Here is a 14,325-nt window from a genome sequence, read left to right as displayed (position 1 = left end):
CCTTGACTGCTTTGGGGGTATTTGATTTGATTTTGCTTGTGCTCCTAGTTAATTGCTCTACTTTGCAATGGTTTTATTTCCCCTGGTGACATCTTTAGCCTTAGGAATACTCCCACATATATCAGTCCATCCAAAATGCACTGTAGAGGTGGTTTGTGGGAGGTAAATTCTCTCGGCTTTCGCTTATCTGAAAATTGTTTAATCCCTCCTTCAAATTTAAATGATAACATTGCTGGGTAGAGTATTCTTGTTTTGAGGCCCCTCTGCTTCACTGCATTAAATATATTATGGCACTCCCTTCTCACCTGTAAGGTTTCTGTTGAGAAGTCTGATGATAGCCTGATGGGTTTTCCTTCACATGTGATCTTTTTTCTCTCTCAAACTGCTTTTAGAAGTCTGTCTTTATCCTTGATCTTTGCTGTTTTAATTATTATATGTCTTGATGTTGTCTTCCTTGGGTTCTTTGTGTTGGGAGATCTTTGTACCTCCATGGCTTTAGAGACTATCTCCTTCCCCAGATTGGGGACGTTTTCATCAATGATCCTCAATGATGCTTTCTAACCCTTTTTCACTCTTCTTCTTCTTCTTGTACCCCTATATGCAAATATTGTTTTGTTTGGATTGATTACACAGTTCTCTCAATATTCTTTCATTCTTAGAGATCCTTTTTTCTCTGTGCCTAAGCTTCTTTGTATTCCTCTTCTCTAATTTCTATTCCATTTCCTATCTCTTCTACTACATCCAATATGCCTTTAAATCCCTCCATTGTATGTTTCCTTTCAGATATGGAATTTCTTAATGATTGAATCTGTCTTAAATTTGTTCCTGAGTCCTTGAATATTTTTCTGTTCCTCCACGAGCATGTTTATGATTTTTATTTTGAACTCTCTTTCTGGAAAATTGGTGAGTTCAGTTTCATTTAGCCCTTTTTCTGGGATATGCGGGATTTTGCTCTGAAGCAGGCTATTTTGACATTTCATATTTCTATGTGATGCCCTCTAATGCCCAGAAGCTCTAGTCTCTGGAGCTGCTCAGAAAGTACAGTGAGGTTGGGGTTCATAGGGGAGCAGCGCTGGTGCCCGGTGGGGAGGAAAGAGCTGTTTCCTGATTCCCAGCTGCAGTGCCTGTCTCCCATATCAGAGCCAGTGGGCTGAGCACACAGGTGTAAGCCTCTGTGCTTTGTGTCTCTAGCCGTTCTAGGTTGGACCTCCCACTGGCTGGCCTGACACTAGCACAGTGACTGCCGGTTTGTAAGCCAGTGCCTGCAGGCCAGAAGGAAGGCACTGCAGGCTGCGTGTCACAGTGGGGGGCCTCAGAGCTGAGTAGCCAACCAGAGGGATGAAGCGCCTTAACTCCTCAGAGTTCCCAACCTGCTGGGCAAAGCATGCCCAGACAACGTTGTTCACCTATCCCTTCTCCCATGCAGCAAGCTCTGTGCAAACTCTGCTCCTTCAGCAGCCTTCTTGTTGCTAGGAAGCCTCTCAGACCCCCTGCCCTTCCTTTGTCCCAGACTGGCCACATGTGGATCCCCTTCCTTCACAAATGGCTGGAATCTACCACTCAAGCTCTCAGCTCCCCAACCCCACCAAACTACAGAGCATCACACAAAGCAGACCTCCAGAGCTGGCTGTTCAGCAGTCTTAGGCTTCCACCCACTCCCCGCTCCATTTCTCTTCCATCCATCAGTGAGGTGGGGTTGGGTCCCACTGGATCAAAGCTTTGGTACATTACCCTGCTTCACGAGTTCTGCTCTGTTCGTGAGGTCTGTATGCTGTCTGGTGCAGCCTTCCTGTCTGTTACTGTTTCAGGGTCAGTTGTATTAACTATATTTTCATACTATATGTGGTTTTGGGAGAACTTCTCTGTCTCACCTCTCACACCGCCATCTTGAATCCTGGCCTGAAACCCACTGATATACAATCTTATGAAGGTTTCATATGAGCAACATTTTGGTTTCAACATTCACCATATTATCAAGTCCCCCCACCCACCCTACTGCAATCACTGTCCATCAACATAGAAAGCTGCTATAGAGTCATTATTTGTGTTCTCCATGCTATACTGCCTTCCCCATAACCTACCTATATTGTGAGTGCTCATTATCATGCCCCTTAATCCCCTTCTCCCTCCCTCCCCACCCATTCTACCCATGCCCTTCCCTTCGGTAACCACTAGTCCCTTCTTGGAGTCTGTGAGTCTCCTGCTGTTTTGTTCCTTCAGTTTTGCTTTGTTGTTATACTCCACAAATGAGGGAAATCAATCGGTATTGTCTTTCTCCATCTGGCTTATTTTACTGAGCATAATACCCTCTAGCTCCATTCATGTTGTTGCAAATGGTAGGATTTGTTTTCTTCTTACAGCTGAATAATATTCCACTGTGTACACGTACCACTTCTTTATCCATTCAGCTACTGATGGACACTTAGGTTGCTTCTGTATCTTGGCTACTGTAAATAGTGCTACAATAAACACAGGGGTTCATATGTCTTTTTGAATCAGGGATCTTGTTTTCTTTGGGTAAATTCTCAGGCATGGAATTACTGGGTCAAATGGTGTTTCTTTCTTTAAATTTTTAAATTTTATTTTGGCATCATTAATATAAAATCTCATGAGCAACATTCTCGTTACTAGATTCCCCTCATTATCAAGTCCCCACCACATACCCCATTACAGTCACTGTCCATCAGCACAGTAAGATGCTATGGAGTCACTACTTGTCTCCTCTGTGCTATACTGCCTTCCCCATGCCACCCCCCATGTTATGCATGCTAATTAAAATGCCCCTTATTCCCCTTCTCCCTCCCTTTCCATGCACCCTTCCCAGTCCCTTTCCCTTTGGTAACTGTTAGTCCATTCTTGGGTTCTGTGAGTCTGCTGCTGCTTTGTTCCTTCAGTTTTGCTTAGTTCTTATGCTCCACAGATGAGTGAAATCATTTGGTACTTGTCTTTCTCTGCCTGGCTTGTTTCACTGCGCATAATACCCTCCAGCTCCATCCATGTTGTTGCCAGCAGTAGGATTTGTTTTCTTCTTATGGCTGAATAATATCCCATTGTGTATATGTACCACATCTTCATCCATTCATCTACTGATGGACACTTAGGTTGCTTCCATTTCTTGGCTATTGTAAATAGTGCTGTGATAAACATAGGGGTGCATGTCTTTTTGAAACTGGGCTCCTGAATTCTTAGGATAAATTCCTAGGAGTGGAATTCCTGAGTCAAATCGTATTTCTATTTTGAGTTTTTTGAGGAGCAATTGCTTTCCACAATAGTTGAACTAGCTTACATTCCTACCAGCAGTGGAGGAGGGCTCCCCTTTCTCCACATCCTTCCTAGCATTTGTTGTTCCTAGTCTTTTCTATGTTGGCCATCCTAACTGGTGTGAGGTGGTACTTAATTGTGGTTTTAATTTGCAATTCCCTGATAATCAGTGATATGAAGCATCTTTTCATGTGCCTGTTGGCTATCTGAATTTTTTCTTTGCAGAAGTGTCTGTTCATATCCTCCACCCATTTTTTAATTTGGTTATTTGCTTTTTTGCTGTTGAGGCATGTGTTTCTTTATATATTTTGGATGCTAACCCCTTATCAGATATGTCATTTACAAATATATTCTCCCATAGTGTAGGATGTCTTTTCGTTCTGCTGATGGTGTCCTTTGCTGTTCAGAAGCTTTTTAGTTTGATGTAGTTCCATTTGTTCATTTTTGCTTTTGTTTCCCTTGCCCAAAGAGATGTGTTAAGGAAAAAGTTCTTCATGTTTATATTCAAGAGATTTTTGCCTATGTTTTCTTCTAAGAGTCTTTTAGATTCATGACTTACATCCAGCTCTTTGACCCATTTTGAGTTACTTTTATGTATGGATTTAGACAATTATCCAGTTTCATTCTCTTACATGTATTGTCCAGTTTTGCCAACACCATTTGTTGAAGAGGCTGTCATTTTCCCATTGTATATCCATGGCTCCCTTATCATATATTAATTTTAGGCACCCTAAGACTCTTTAGCATAACTGTTTTAAAGTTTTTGTCTAGTAAACCTGCCATCTGGCCTTTTATCAGGGATGGTTTGTATTTATATTTTTCCTTTTAATGTGCTACTCTATCCTTTTCCTTTGAAATTCAACAATTTCCAATTTTGTTGAAAACTGGACATCTGAATCTTGTTATATGGCAACTCTGAATTCAGATTCCTTAGGATTTACTGAGTTTTAATATTGCAGGCTTTCTCTGTGCCAGGGTTCAGGCTGAGATGTCTGGCTCCCAAAGGGAAACAATGGGAAAATGAAGCTGGTCAAAACTCAGGGTCTGTTGCATTAAATACCCTACTTCAGCCAATAGGGGTTGTAACAATGGGACCCATTTCTCTGATCAGAAGCAACAATCAACACACACAGCTGTTTGCTCTGGGGCTAACTGGTGAGTGACAGCTACAGCACCAAGAGCTGAAACTGACTATTCCAAGTCTCCCCTGGAAGCTGCATTCAAAAAGACTCCAGAGTTTCAAAATAGTTACATCAGACAGAGTGTGCCAGTACAATTGTTATCTAGGTGGTGAGATAGATTCCTGGTACTTCCTACTTCATCATTATCCCTGACATCACTCTCAGTGTATAGAAGTTTTGAAGTTGAACAAAGGAGACCCTATCTTGTGCTATAGACCAATTGTGTTGTTCAGAGTTAACTACTTGGTAGATGACAAGTCATGGGTTGAACAGGCTGTAAGTAAGTCAAGTCATATCCAGGATTAGTGATGGACTCTGCCAGGTACTAACAAGGCAGTCAGGACAAGAGAAGACAATGTGTCCATACTGTGATAGCCAGTGTGGAAATGCAGGAAACACCATCACCCTGGCTTTCTGGGACCCCGTGGCCACTTTTTCTGGTATCCCTAAAGGATGATATCCCTAAAGGATGATTCTGGGTAAGGAAAATAGAAATGAAAGGGTGTCAGGTGTAAATGCTCTCCCCACAAGTGAGGCAGGACCTGCTTTCCAACCCCACAAGTTGGGGAAGGGTAGCATGATGGGGGATGTAACAGTATGGTTCTCTACCAGGTCCCTGTAAAAGGTCCATAAATCCAGGCCTTCAGCAGCTTTAGCCCCAAACTCTCTTGATCCCAATAAACTAAATGCAGAAGGATGTTTTTGAGGCCATTCACTTGACATTAGATGATGTTAATATACATTGTTAATTGGAGGGGTTATAAAATGGTATTGTAGGTGTTTTTCAAATAAATATTGAAGTACTGATGGATAAAGATGATTCATGGGATTGTTTTAATAATATTTCAGGAACAATTGGGACAAAACAAGAATGCTACATAGTGACTACTCACTCTTAAAGCTGGGTTTTATTATACTATTCTTGCTGCTTTTGAAAATGTTTGAAGTTTTTCCCTAAATAAAAAATTATTTTGGAATTCTTAACCACCATCAAAAAACAGATGCAATAAATACGGCATAATATCAACAAGTGTTAAATCAAGATGACGCATGTAAGAATGATCAGTATGTTATTACTGCCTTTATTTTTGAGATTTTTCATTAAAAAAGTACAAAGTATACATTTTTTTTTATATGCAACTTTTTTCACTGGGTAGCCAAGACAGGAAAAATACTGCATTGAGAACAAAACCAGTGAAACCTAAAACAATAGCCAAGGACAAAAACTAGCAAGAATGAATTTTCAATGTTGAAATAATTAATTATGATAACTCAGATTAAACTTATAAATCTATGATTTGGATGAAGTGCTCAGAAAAGTAAAATATGTCCATTGATAAATGAGTGCATAAAGAGGATGTGTTTCTATATATATATGGAGGATGTGTTTATATATATATATATATGGAATGGGATATAACTCAGCCATAAAAAAGAATGAAATCTTGCCATTTGTGACAACATAGACAGACCTAGAATGTATTATGCTAAGTGAAATTAAGTCAGAAAAAAACAAATACCATATGATTTCACTTACATGTGGAATCTAAAAAACAAAACAATCAAATAAAAGGAGCATACTCATAAATACAGAGAACAATCTGGTGGTTACCAGAGGGCAAGTGGGTAGGGTGATAGACAAAATAGGTAAAAGGGATTAAGAAGTACAAACTTCCAATTATGAAATTAGTTAAGTCACAGGAATAAAAAATACAGCACAGGAAATATAGTCAATATAATATTGTAGTATTTTTATATGGTGATAGATGGTAACTATACTTATCATGGCCAGCATTTCATAATGAATGTCAAATCAGTATGTTGTGCATCTGAAACTAATACAGCATGTCAGGTATATTTTAATTAAAAAATTTAAAAAACAGAACAAAAAACCAGTCAGGCGAGGAAAATTTATAGCTTCAGACTCCTTAACAAAAAATAAAAGCAGAAATTAATGAACAGAAAAAAAGTCCTACAGGTCAACTCCTAATTTCTTTAGAAAATTAGTAAAACAAACTGGCTAACTTAATAAAGAAAATCTACTAAAAAATGGCTAACTTAAGGGAGAAAGCATATTAAAAATAACAACAAAGGGGAAATTAATAATGACTCACCAAAAGTTTTATAAATTCATACAGAAGTACTTTTCAGACCTCTGTGAAAATGAATTTGTACACGTGGATCAAGTGAATAACTTCCAAGGAAATACAAATTACTGAAATTGACCCTACATGGTCACAAAGGAATTCTGCCCAACTTTCAAACCAGACCATCACAATACTCCACTTACTGTCCCAGAGCACTGAAAAATGAAGAAAAACTCCCTCTCCTTCTTTTAATAAAGCAACCATAATGTTGACAACTAAACTTGATGAAAGTTCAAACAGAAAATTACAGTTGGCCCTTAACAACATGGGTTTCAACCATGTGGATTTTTTTCAATAAATATACTGGAAAAATATTTTGGAGATTTGTGACAATTTGAAAAAATATTTGGTTTTCTCTAGCTTACTTTACAGTAAGAATATAACATAATACATATAATATACAAAGTATGTGTTAATCAACTGTTTATGTTATTGGTAAGGCTTTTAGTCAACATCAGGCTGTTGGTAGTTTAGTTTTTGGGGAGCCGACTTACTGGGTTTTTGACTGCACTGAGGGTTGGGGCCCAGCTGAGAGATTCCAACACCATAAGAAAATATTTCACAATGATAGAGTGGGATTTGACCAGAAAGTCAAGACTGGTTCAGTATTAAGAAAACTATTTCTATAATTTACCATATTAATTAACAGATTAAAGGAGAAAAACCATGATTGCTTTTACACATGCTGAAACATTCCTTAACAAAACTCAACACCCATTCCTTACATAACAAAACAACTAAAGAACATAAAACTGATAGATTTTGAAAGCTTTTTATTTTGAACTAATTTTAGACTTACAGAGAAGTTACAAAGTATCAGTTCTCATATAACCTTAAACCAACTTTCTCTAGTATTAACATCTTAGTACAGTACAATGATCAAAACCAAAAAATTAACTCTTACACAATACTGTTAACTAAACTTTAATCCTAATCAAGTTATGCCTGTTTTTCCCATTAGGGTCCTTTTTCTGGTCCAGGATTCAAAGGAGGTTCCCACATTGCATTTAGTTATCATGTATGTTTAGTCTCCTCCAATCTGTGACAGTTCCTGTGTTTTATCTTTTGTGAACTTGACACTTTTGAAGAATATTACTTCACTTTTGTTTGTAGGATGTTTTTTCATGATTAGAGGTGGTTACTTCATTTTCGGCTAGGTTACCTCAAAAGGTTACCTCAGTGCAACATAGCAAAGGGTTCACCATACAGCTCTGTCTCATTACTGATGATGTTAACCTTGGTCTTGATCATTTGATTAAGACAGTGTCTACTGGGTTTTTCCACTGTAAAGTCACTGTTTTTTCCTTTATAGTATCTTGGGAGAGATACTTTGAGATTATACAAATATCCTACTTCTCCTCAAACTTCCACCCAATAACTTCAGCATACATTTGTGGCACCTGCATGCAACAGTCACATATGTGGGGTTTAGCCAATGACAATGTTCTGTTTCTCACTTTCACTCTAAATCCATTAACTGGAACTGTTCATAGGGAAGAGCTGTCCCTTTTCCTCCATTTATTTATTCAATTATTTACTTATATCTGTATGGATTCATATCTTACCATGGGTTATAACAGAATATTATCACTATTTTATGCTTCAAACACTGGGAGCTCCCTGGGACTGGGCTCTTCCATGCTTTAACCAACAAATGTGGCCCTAGTGACACTGTGCCAGTTACAGGCTTAAGTATTAAGGAAGCTTTTGTGAGGCCCAAGATGCCATGTATGAAGTTCAACCTCTCTGCTGGAGAGAGCACGCAGTGGCAGAGGCCCTGACACTGCATGGAGAGAGAACAAGTGCCATTTGCTCCAGCTGACCCCCGCCTTCCGGTCAACCTGTGAAGCATCAAATGTGCAAGGGAACCATTTTGGCTGTTCCAACCCAGAAAGTCCCCAAGTGACTGCGGCCACCGTCAAGTTTATAACTACCCAGCTGATCCCAGAGTACCCAAAGAACTGTGAGAGATTAAAGTATAAGGGTTCTTCTAAGACACTAAGTTTTGGGGTGTTCTGTTGTACAGCAATCAGTAATCAGAACCCTTCCAGACATGCTGTGCCTTCTCCCTGCTCAGCTTTCTTAGTGACAGAAACATCTTCCCTATCACTGTGACTACTTTCTTACCTGCCACGTGAAATCAGCTCCCGAGGCTGACTGATTTCCACCTGAGATCCTCATTTCCTCCCTACCGCACACCAGCTGGTGGATGAGGACAACAGTAAGATCCCCTCCTGACAGTCTCTGCAGACCTCCTCCCAACACCCAGTCAGCTTCATCCATTCCTCCCAGAACTAGCTCTAGATATTTAAGGATTATTCACTCATTTGGTAAGTATTTATTAAGCCCCTACTGTGTGATAGGCACTATTTTAGACACTGGTGATACATAAATGAACAGAGAAATGCCTTCATTGATATGAAATTCTCATCATAAATTAATAAATTTATCATAAATTAATAAATAAAACACACAGTACATCAGAAAGTGATGAGTGAGATGAAGAGATATATAACAGGGAAGGAAAATAGAAGTTACAGAAGTGGGTTGGGGTTTGGAATTTTAACAGTGGTTAAGGAAGGCCTCTCTGAAAAGGTGATTGAGCAAAAAATCTAAAGAATGTGAGAGAATGAGTCAAATGTGTAACTTTGAAAAAAGCAGTGTAGGCAAGAGAACAGTGCACAGTCAAGGTAGAGACACTTCACTGCATGCTGTGACTAAGACCAAGTGGTGGAGACGAAGTTCCAGGGTAAGTGTTGGGGGAGATGCTCCCCAGCCCTGTAGGACACTGGTTTTGATGCTGAGGGTTATGAGCAAATGCAAGACATGATTTGAGTGACATTTTAGAATATCCCTCTTGTTGCTGTACTGATTAATATTCCTTAGGGGGACAAGGGAAGAAGAAAAGAGATCCCCTGAGGGGTACTGATCATCCAGGTGAACTGGTGGCCTGGATCAGTGGCAACAGCAGAGGTTGAAGAGAACTGTTAAGAGTCCAGATTGTTTACTGCAGATGGAGTGTAAGAGCAAGAAAGGAGCTGAGAATGACTCCACGGTTCTGAGACTGAGCAGTCTGAAGGAAGGAGTCACTATGTCTTGCTCCCTCTCAGAGTTGATCTCCAAGAATGAACTGTCAGTATGCCACTGTGGTGCGGCACGTTCGGGGGGGTATCAGCGTTCTCTGCACACATTAAGTTTGGGATGCCCAGGAGATACTCAAGTGGAAATGTGAAGTAGTCAGTAGAATACTGAAATTTAAAGCACTGGTTCAGGCTGAGCCTCAGAGAAATGGCACTTAAGGCTTTGAGAGAAGACGGGGCCACCAAGGAGACACTGTGGCTGGAGAAGAGGAGAGGGCTAAGGACTGCACCAGCGCCTTCCATGGTGGGGGTCTGAGAGAAAAGAAGCCGGCAAAAGAGACAGAGGGGGAGCAGCTTCTGAGGGAAGGGAGCCTGGAAGCCAGGAGCAACTATGTGAAAGGATATTCTAACAAGGAAGACTGATGTAGCTATGTAAAATGTTGCTGAGAACTGGCTGAGGCAGTTAGCCACTGGGAAATCACTGTGACCTTGACAAGAATAAGAATATTTTTTAGTGGACAGAGCTGAAAAAGCCTCACTGGAATATGTAAAACACAATGAAAGGCAAGAAATGGGAACAGCAAGTACGAGCAAGTCTCGCAAGTGGTTTGCCCTAAAGGAGAGCAGACACAGGCCCACAGGTGGAGGGGGAAATCACGGTCACTGCTCTGCTCAAAACCCTTTAGTGGCCCCTCCTGCCCTCAGATCAAGGCCACACTAACTTGTCATTTAGAGCTCACTCTAATAATGCCCAGCCCACACCGTGCTAACCAGACTCCCCATGTGAACCCTCCTCCCGACTGGTAAGGACAACACCTCCTGTCTTCGCGTGGCAACACCCACTTGGTCCAATGAGGTGCCAGGTAATCTATCAGTGACTCAAAAGGAGCAAGATGAGGTACCCAACCCTCAGAGAACTACCACACAGCCCAGTGGGGCAGCCCTGATGCATCAAATGTTCTGCTGCTGACAGGGAGCCTGGGGATACTGCCTGGGGAAATCCAGGAATGACGATGTCTGAATGGGAGTTTATACTGAAGCAGAGGGGCATGGAAAATAAGCACACAACAGAATGTATCTCCATGCAGGTGTAAAATGGTCTGACAAGGATGGCTGGTAGGGAGGAGATGGAAACGGTGACTTGGAGAAGTTGGAAGCAATAATAATAATCCTAACTAATGACTATTGAGTATTTTCCATGTACCAGGTGCTTTAACATCATCACTAGTGTTATCACATACAAGATTCCTGTGGGGTGGACGCCATTATGATCCCCATTTTTCAGATAAAGAAAAGAAGGCTTAGAGAGGGAAAGTAACACATTCATGGCCACAGCTGGAGTATGGTGAGTTGAGATTTGAACCTAGGCAGTCTGACTCTGGAGTTTGGACAGAAACAAACAGACAGTTAGAAAGTCTCTTCCTAGCAGATTGAATGACAGGATCAGTATTTCTATTTCAGAGCCCAACTCAAGAGGTGGGGGAAAGGAAGGACAAGAAGGTGGAGAAGAGACAGGAAGCATGGGTGTACAGGAGTGCAAAGGGAATGAGAAGGAATCAAGGAGTAGAGTACAGGTGGAATTGATAGGAGACAACAGATGGGAGGTAAGGTTAGAAAGAACAAAGAGGCAAGGAAACGGCAAGAGGCCCAGCTTGTACCACAGGTAGAAACTGTAGCTCTTAACTTAGATCAGCAAGGTCAGAAGAAACGAAGGGAAAGAGGCAGAGACAGGGAAAACCACCACACTGAATTCCAGATACGTGTCCCTTACCTGCCTCTGAGCAGAGCTATTCTGACTGGGAAAATAAAAAGGTTTTTTTTAAAACAACTGGGGAAAGAACTCTTAATTTCATTGGGTGTAACCATGAAATTGTGATTCTGTTACAACAAGAAGCCCTTATCCATTAGACACCCACCAAAGCATCTGCAGGTGAAGGGATGTGCTGCAACTCCTCTGGCAGCGAAAAGAGTGAGAGCACTGGACGGAGCAAGAACAGCACAGTGGTAACTCCAGAGCAGACAAGCCCTGCGTGTGAGCAGTCCATCAAATGCTGGGGTGGAGGGGTCATGAACAGGGGCCACAAAGTCTGAAGAACAGTCCCTGTGAAAACTGTCATCCTTACAACAGGCCTCACTTCCTGGGGAAACCAGCTGGGGCTCTGATGGGATGTGCCATTGGATGGCATAAGATACCAAAGTTGAGCAAAGCCCGCGGTGGTTTGGTAAGTGGCTCCCACCTGAAGCTGGGCTGTCAGGAGCCCAGGAATCCTCCCTGTGCCCATCAGGCAGTTCTCTTGGGCAGACAGGAGCTGTGGGGGCAGAACAAGAACAAGAAGTGTTCAGGGGAGTCCATGGAAACCCTCAAGCTCCAGCAGACTAGGGCTTCCTCTTCCTTAAAGGCACCAGGAATTGACCTGCCACAGAAGAAAAGATTGTGGGCATCTTGCTGGGAACACAGCTAGGATGTGGACTGCAAACACAGCCTGCCCTCACAGGCTGCTGAAGCTGAGCATGAACTGACCCTCTCTCACCTTGGTTCTTAATAAGGCAAGTTAATACTTAACTTGGCACTTAGTATATACCAGAGGCTGTTCCAGGCCACTGTAAGAATTTTACCTCATTCTACTACAACAACTCAGTGAGGTATGATCTGTATCTCATTTTATAGGTGAGAAAATTGAGGTACAGTGAGGTTGGTCTCTTGCCCAAGGAGATGGAGCCTAGATGAACTCGGACTGGAGAGGCCATATTCTTAACCAGTAAAGGCAGTGATGGTGAGCCACTGTGGGCTGTAAGAATTCTCAGTGTATCCGTTATGAGAAGAATCAAGATCGGTCACAAGGCGATAAGCACTGAATCTCATTATGCATCTACAGAGTTCTACTTCAGACTTCTTGAAATTTCTCCATAATAAAAACTTAAAATGGAACTTAAAATCCAAAGCATGGCCTACCAGAGATGTGGGAATCCGTGATTCCTGTGGTCTCAGGACTTCAGAAAAACTTGCCCAGAGCGCCCCTGCCCCACCTCTTCCTCCAAGGACCGAAACCAGGGACGACTAGCCAAACAGAGACCCCAAGATCACGCCAAAATGGCCACTTCACACCCAGTGCAACCCGGGGACGTCTGGTCGAGGCAGCCCGAGCGTTGCTCCTCCACAGCAAAGCTGAGGGGTAGTTGGGCCCGAAATAAGACTCAGTGCCCACCCACCAAAAATTCTGACACATGGCCCCAGGGGCGGATCCCACAGCACCACCTGGGAAATATCAGATCCCCAAAAGTGTACTTACCCAACTCCCCCAACCCCCAAAACCTGAGGACTTGTTTCAATAAGCGTTCCTCCCTCTCCCAAAATCGCGATTTCGACCAAACCGAACCTGTCCCCACCCACAAGACACCCAGCACAAAAGATCCGAGCCCAGCACCCACCATCACTGGGCTTCACGACTGAGCTTCATCCCAGTCCCCCGGAGATGCGCGCCCACACCCCCAAAATAAGACATCCGGGAGAGCACGGCCTGAGCCACGACAGCGCGTCCCCACCCTCCCTCCTCTCCCCGCCATCTGCACTGCCCCAGCCCCAGCCCACAGCCCAGTCTTTGATGACCTACCTTTCCGCGCGCGCAAGGGCACTACTGAGGCAAGGGTCCCGCTGGAACCCCACTCGCCAGCGCCACCAAAGAACAAGGGGTCACCCAACCACCAGCTGGGACGCCACTTCAGTAGGTCGCCGGAACTACACTACCCAGAACCCTCGGCGTGGCCCGGGACCATACCTCCCAGGATGCTCGGCGCATCCAGGAGCGCACTGAGCGCCAACTGTTCCCATTGAACTCCGAGGGAGCCGTTTCAAGACAACGTGCTCCGGTCGCTGGAGGATGACTACTGTGGCACCTGGATCTCCCCTCTTTTTATTTAAAACCATGTTCACAAAACACGTAGAGGGTTCAGGTGAAGCTCCCCGCTCTGCGTAACACCTTCCCTAACGCCTCCCCCTCAACGACTACAAGCCCCAGCGACCCCTGCAGTAACTTATGCATTCGATTCTGGGCCCGCCTCCGAGATCGCGGAAATGACGCGTCAGAAGAGCTTCAATTCCCTTGAGACTGGCGGGGGTCGGCGGCCGGTCTGTGAGGTGGTCCTGCTTTGGCGGAGGGGCTGTAAACCTGGGGGCTCGCTATTCCGCGAGCGCCGGGCAGGCGTGGGCTCGTCCTGCTCACAGACCCCTTTAACGCCATTTAAACCCATGGAGAGACCGAAGCTGAGAGAAACAGCAGTCTTCCCGAAGTCTCACGTCTGCTAGGAGGCCGACCCGGGTTCTGAGCGCACGCTTTCAACCCGACCACCCGATCACGGGTACCCGGAGACCTTTTTTCTCTGTTGGAATCCACGAAGTTATAGGCAAACTATTTCATGGGGCACAGGAACCTCACTTTCAGATCACTGCTTGGGCCAGAGCCCGCCGTCGGCTTGGTTGGCTGTGCTCCAGGTTCTGGTTGAGAATGGGGCAGTGCTAGTGTCGTCTGGGATACCCCAATGGGGGAGCCGGAGGGTAAGACCCATTTCACCCGTGGGAGGGCGTTTCCACCCGGACGCTTTCTCACTTCTCTTTACCTTCATCAGCTATGTTTTCCAAGATTTTGTCTTTCTCTAGGA

The 14,325-nt window shown here is 43.4% G+C and overlaps 1 protein-coding gene across 5 annotated transcripts in view; it reads right to left on the bottom strand.

Annotated features, from left to right (window-relative positions):
- ZNF133 (zinc finger protein 133) overlaps nt 1-13,405 on the bottom strand; it is a 34,548-nt gene extending 21,143 nt beyond the window's left edge. Inside the window, exons 1-2 of one of the 5 annotated variants that reach the window (XM_037022492.2) lie at nt 13,281-13,404; nt 11,907-11,978 (exon numbers count right to left, since the gene is read on the bottom strand). In XM_037022492.2, the coding sequence (XP_036878387.1) occupies nt 11,907-11,951 (45 nt within the window). In that variant the 5' untranslated portion in view covers nt 11,952-11,978; nt 13,281-13,404. The other 4 variants (XM_017641895.3, XM_037022493.2, XM_073236961.1 and 1 more) reach the window with 4 other exon arrangements.
- Nucleotides 13,406-14,325: the final 920 nt, after the last annotated feature.

This window comes from Manis javanica, chromosome 5, assembly GCF_040802235.1.
Source record: "Manis javanica isolate MJ-LG chromosome 5, MJ_LKY, whole genome shotgun sequence".
In the NCBI taxonomy this organism is placed as follows: Eukaryota; Metazoa; Chordata; class Mammalia; order Pholidota; family Manidae; genus Manis; species Manis javanica.
This window is presented reverse-complemented; position numbering and strand designations above follow the sequence as displayed.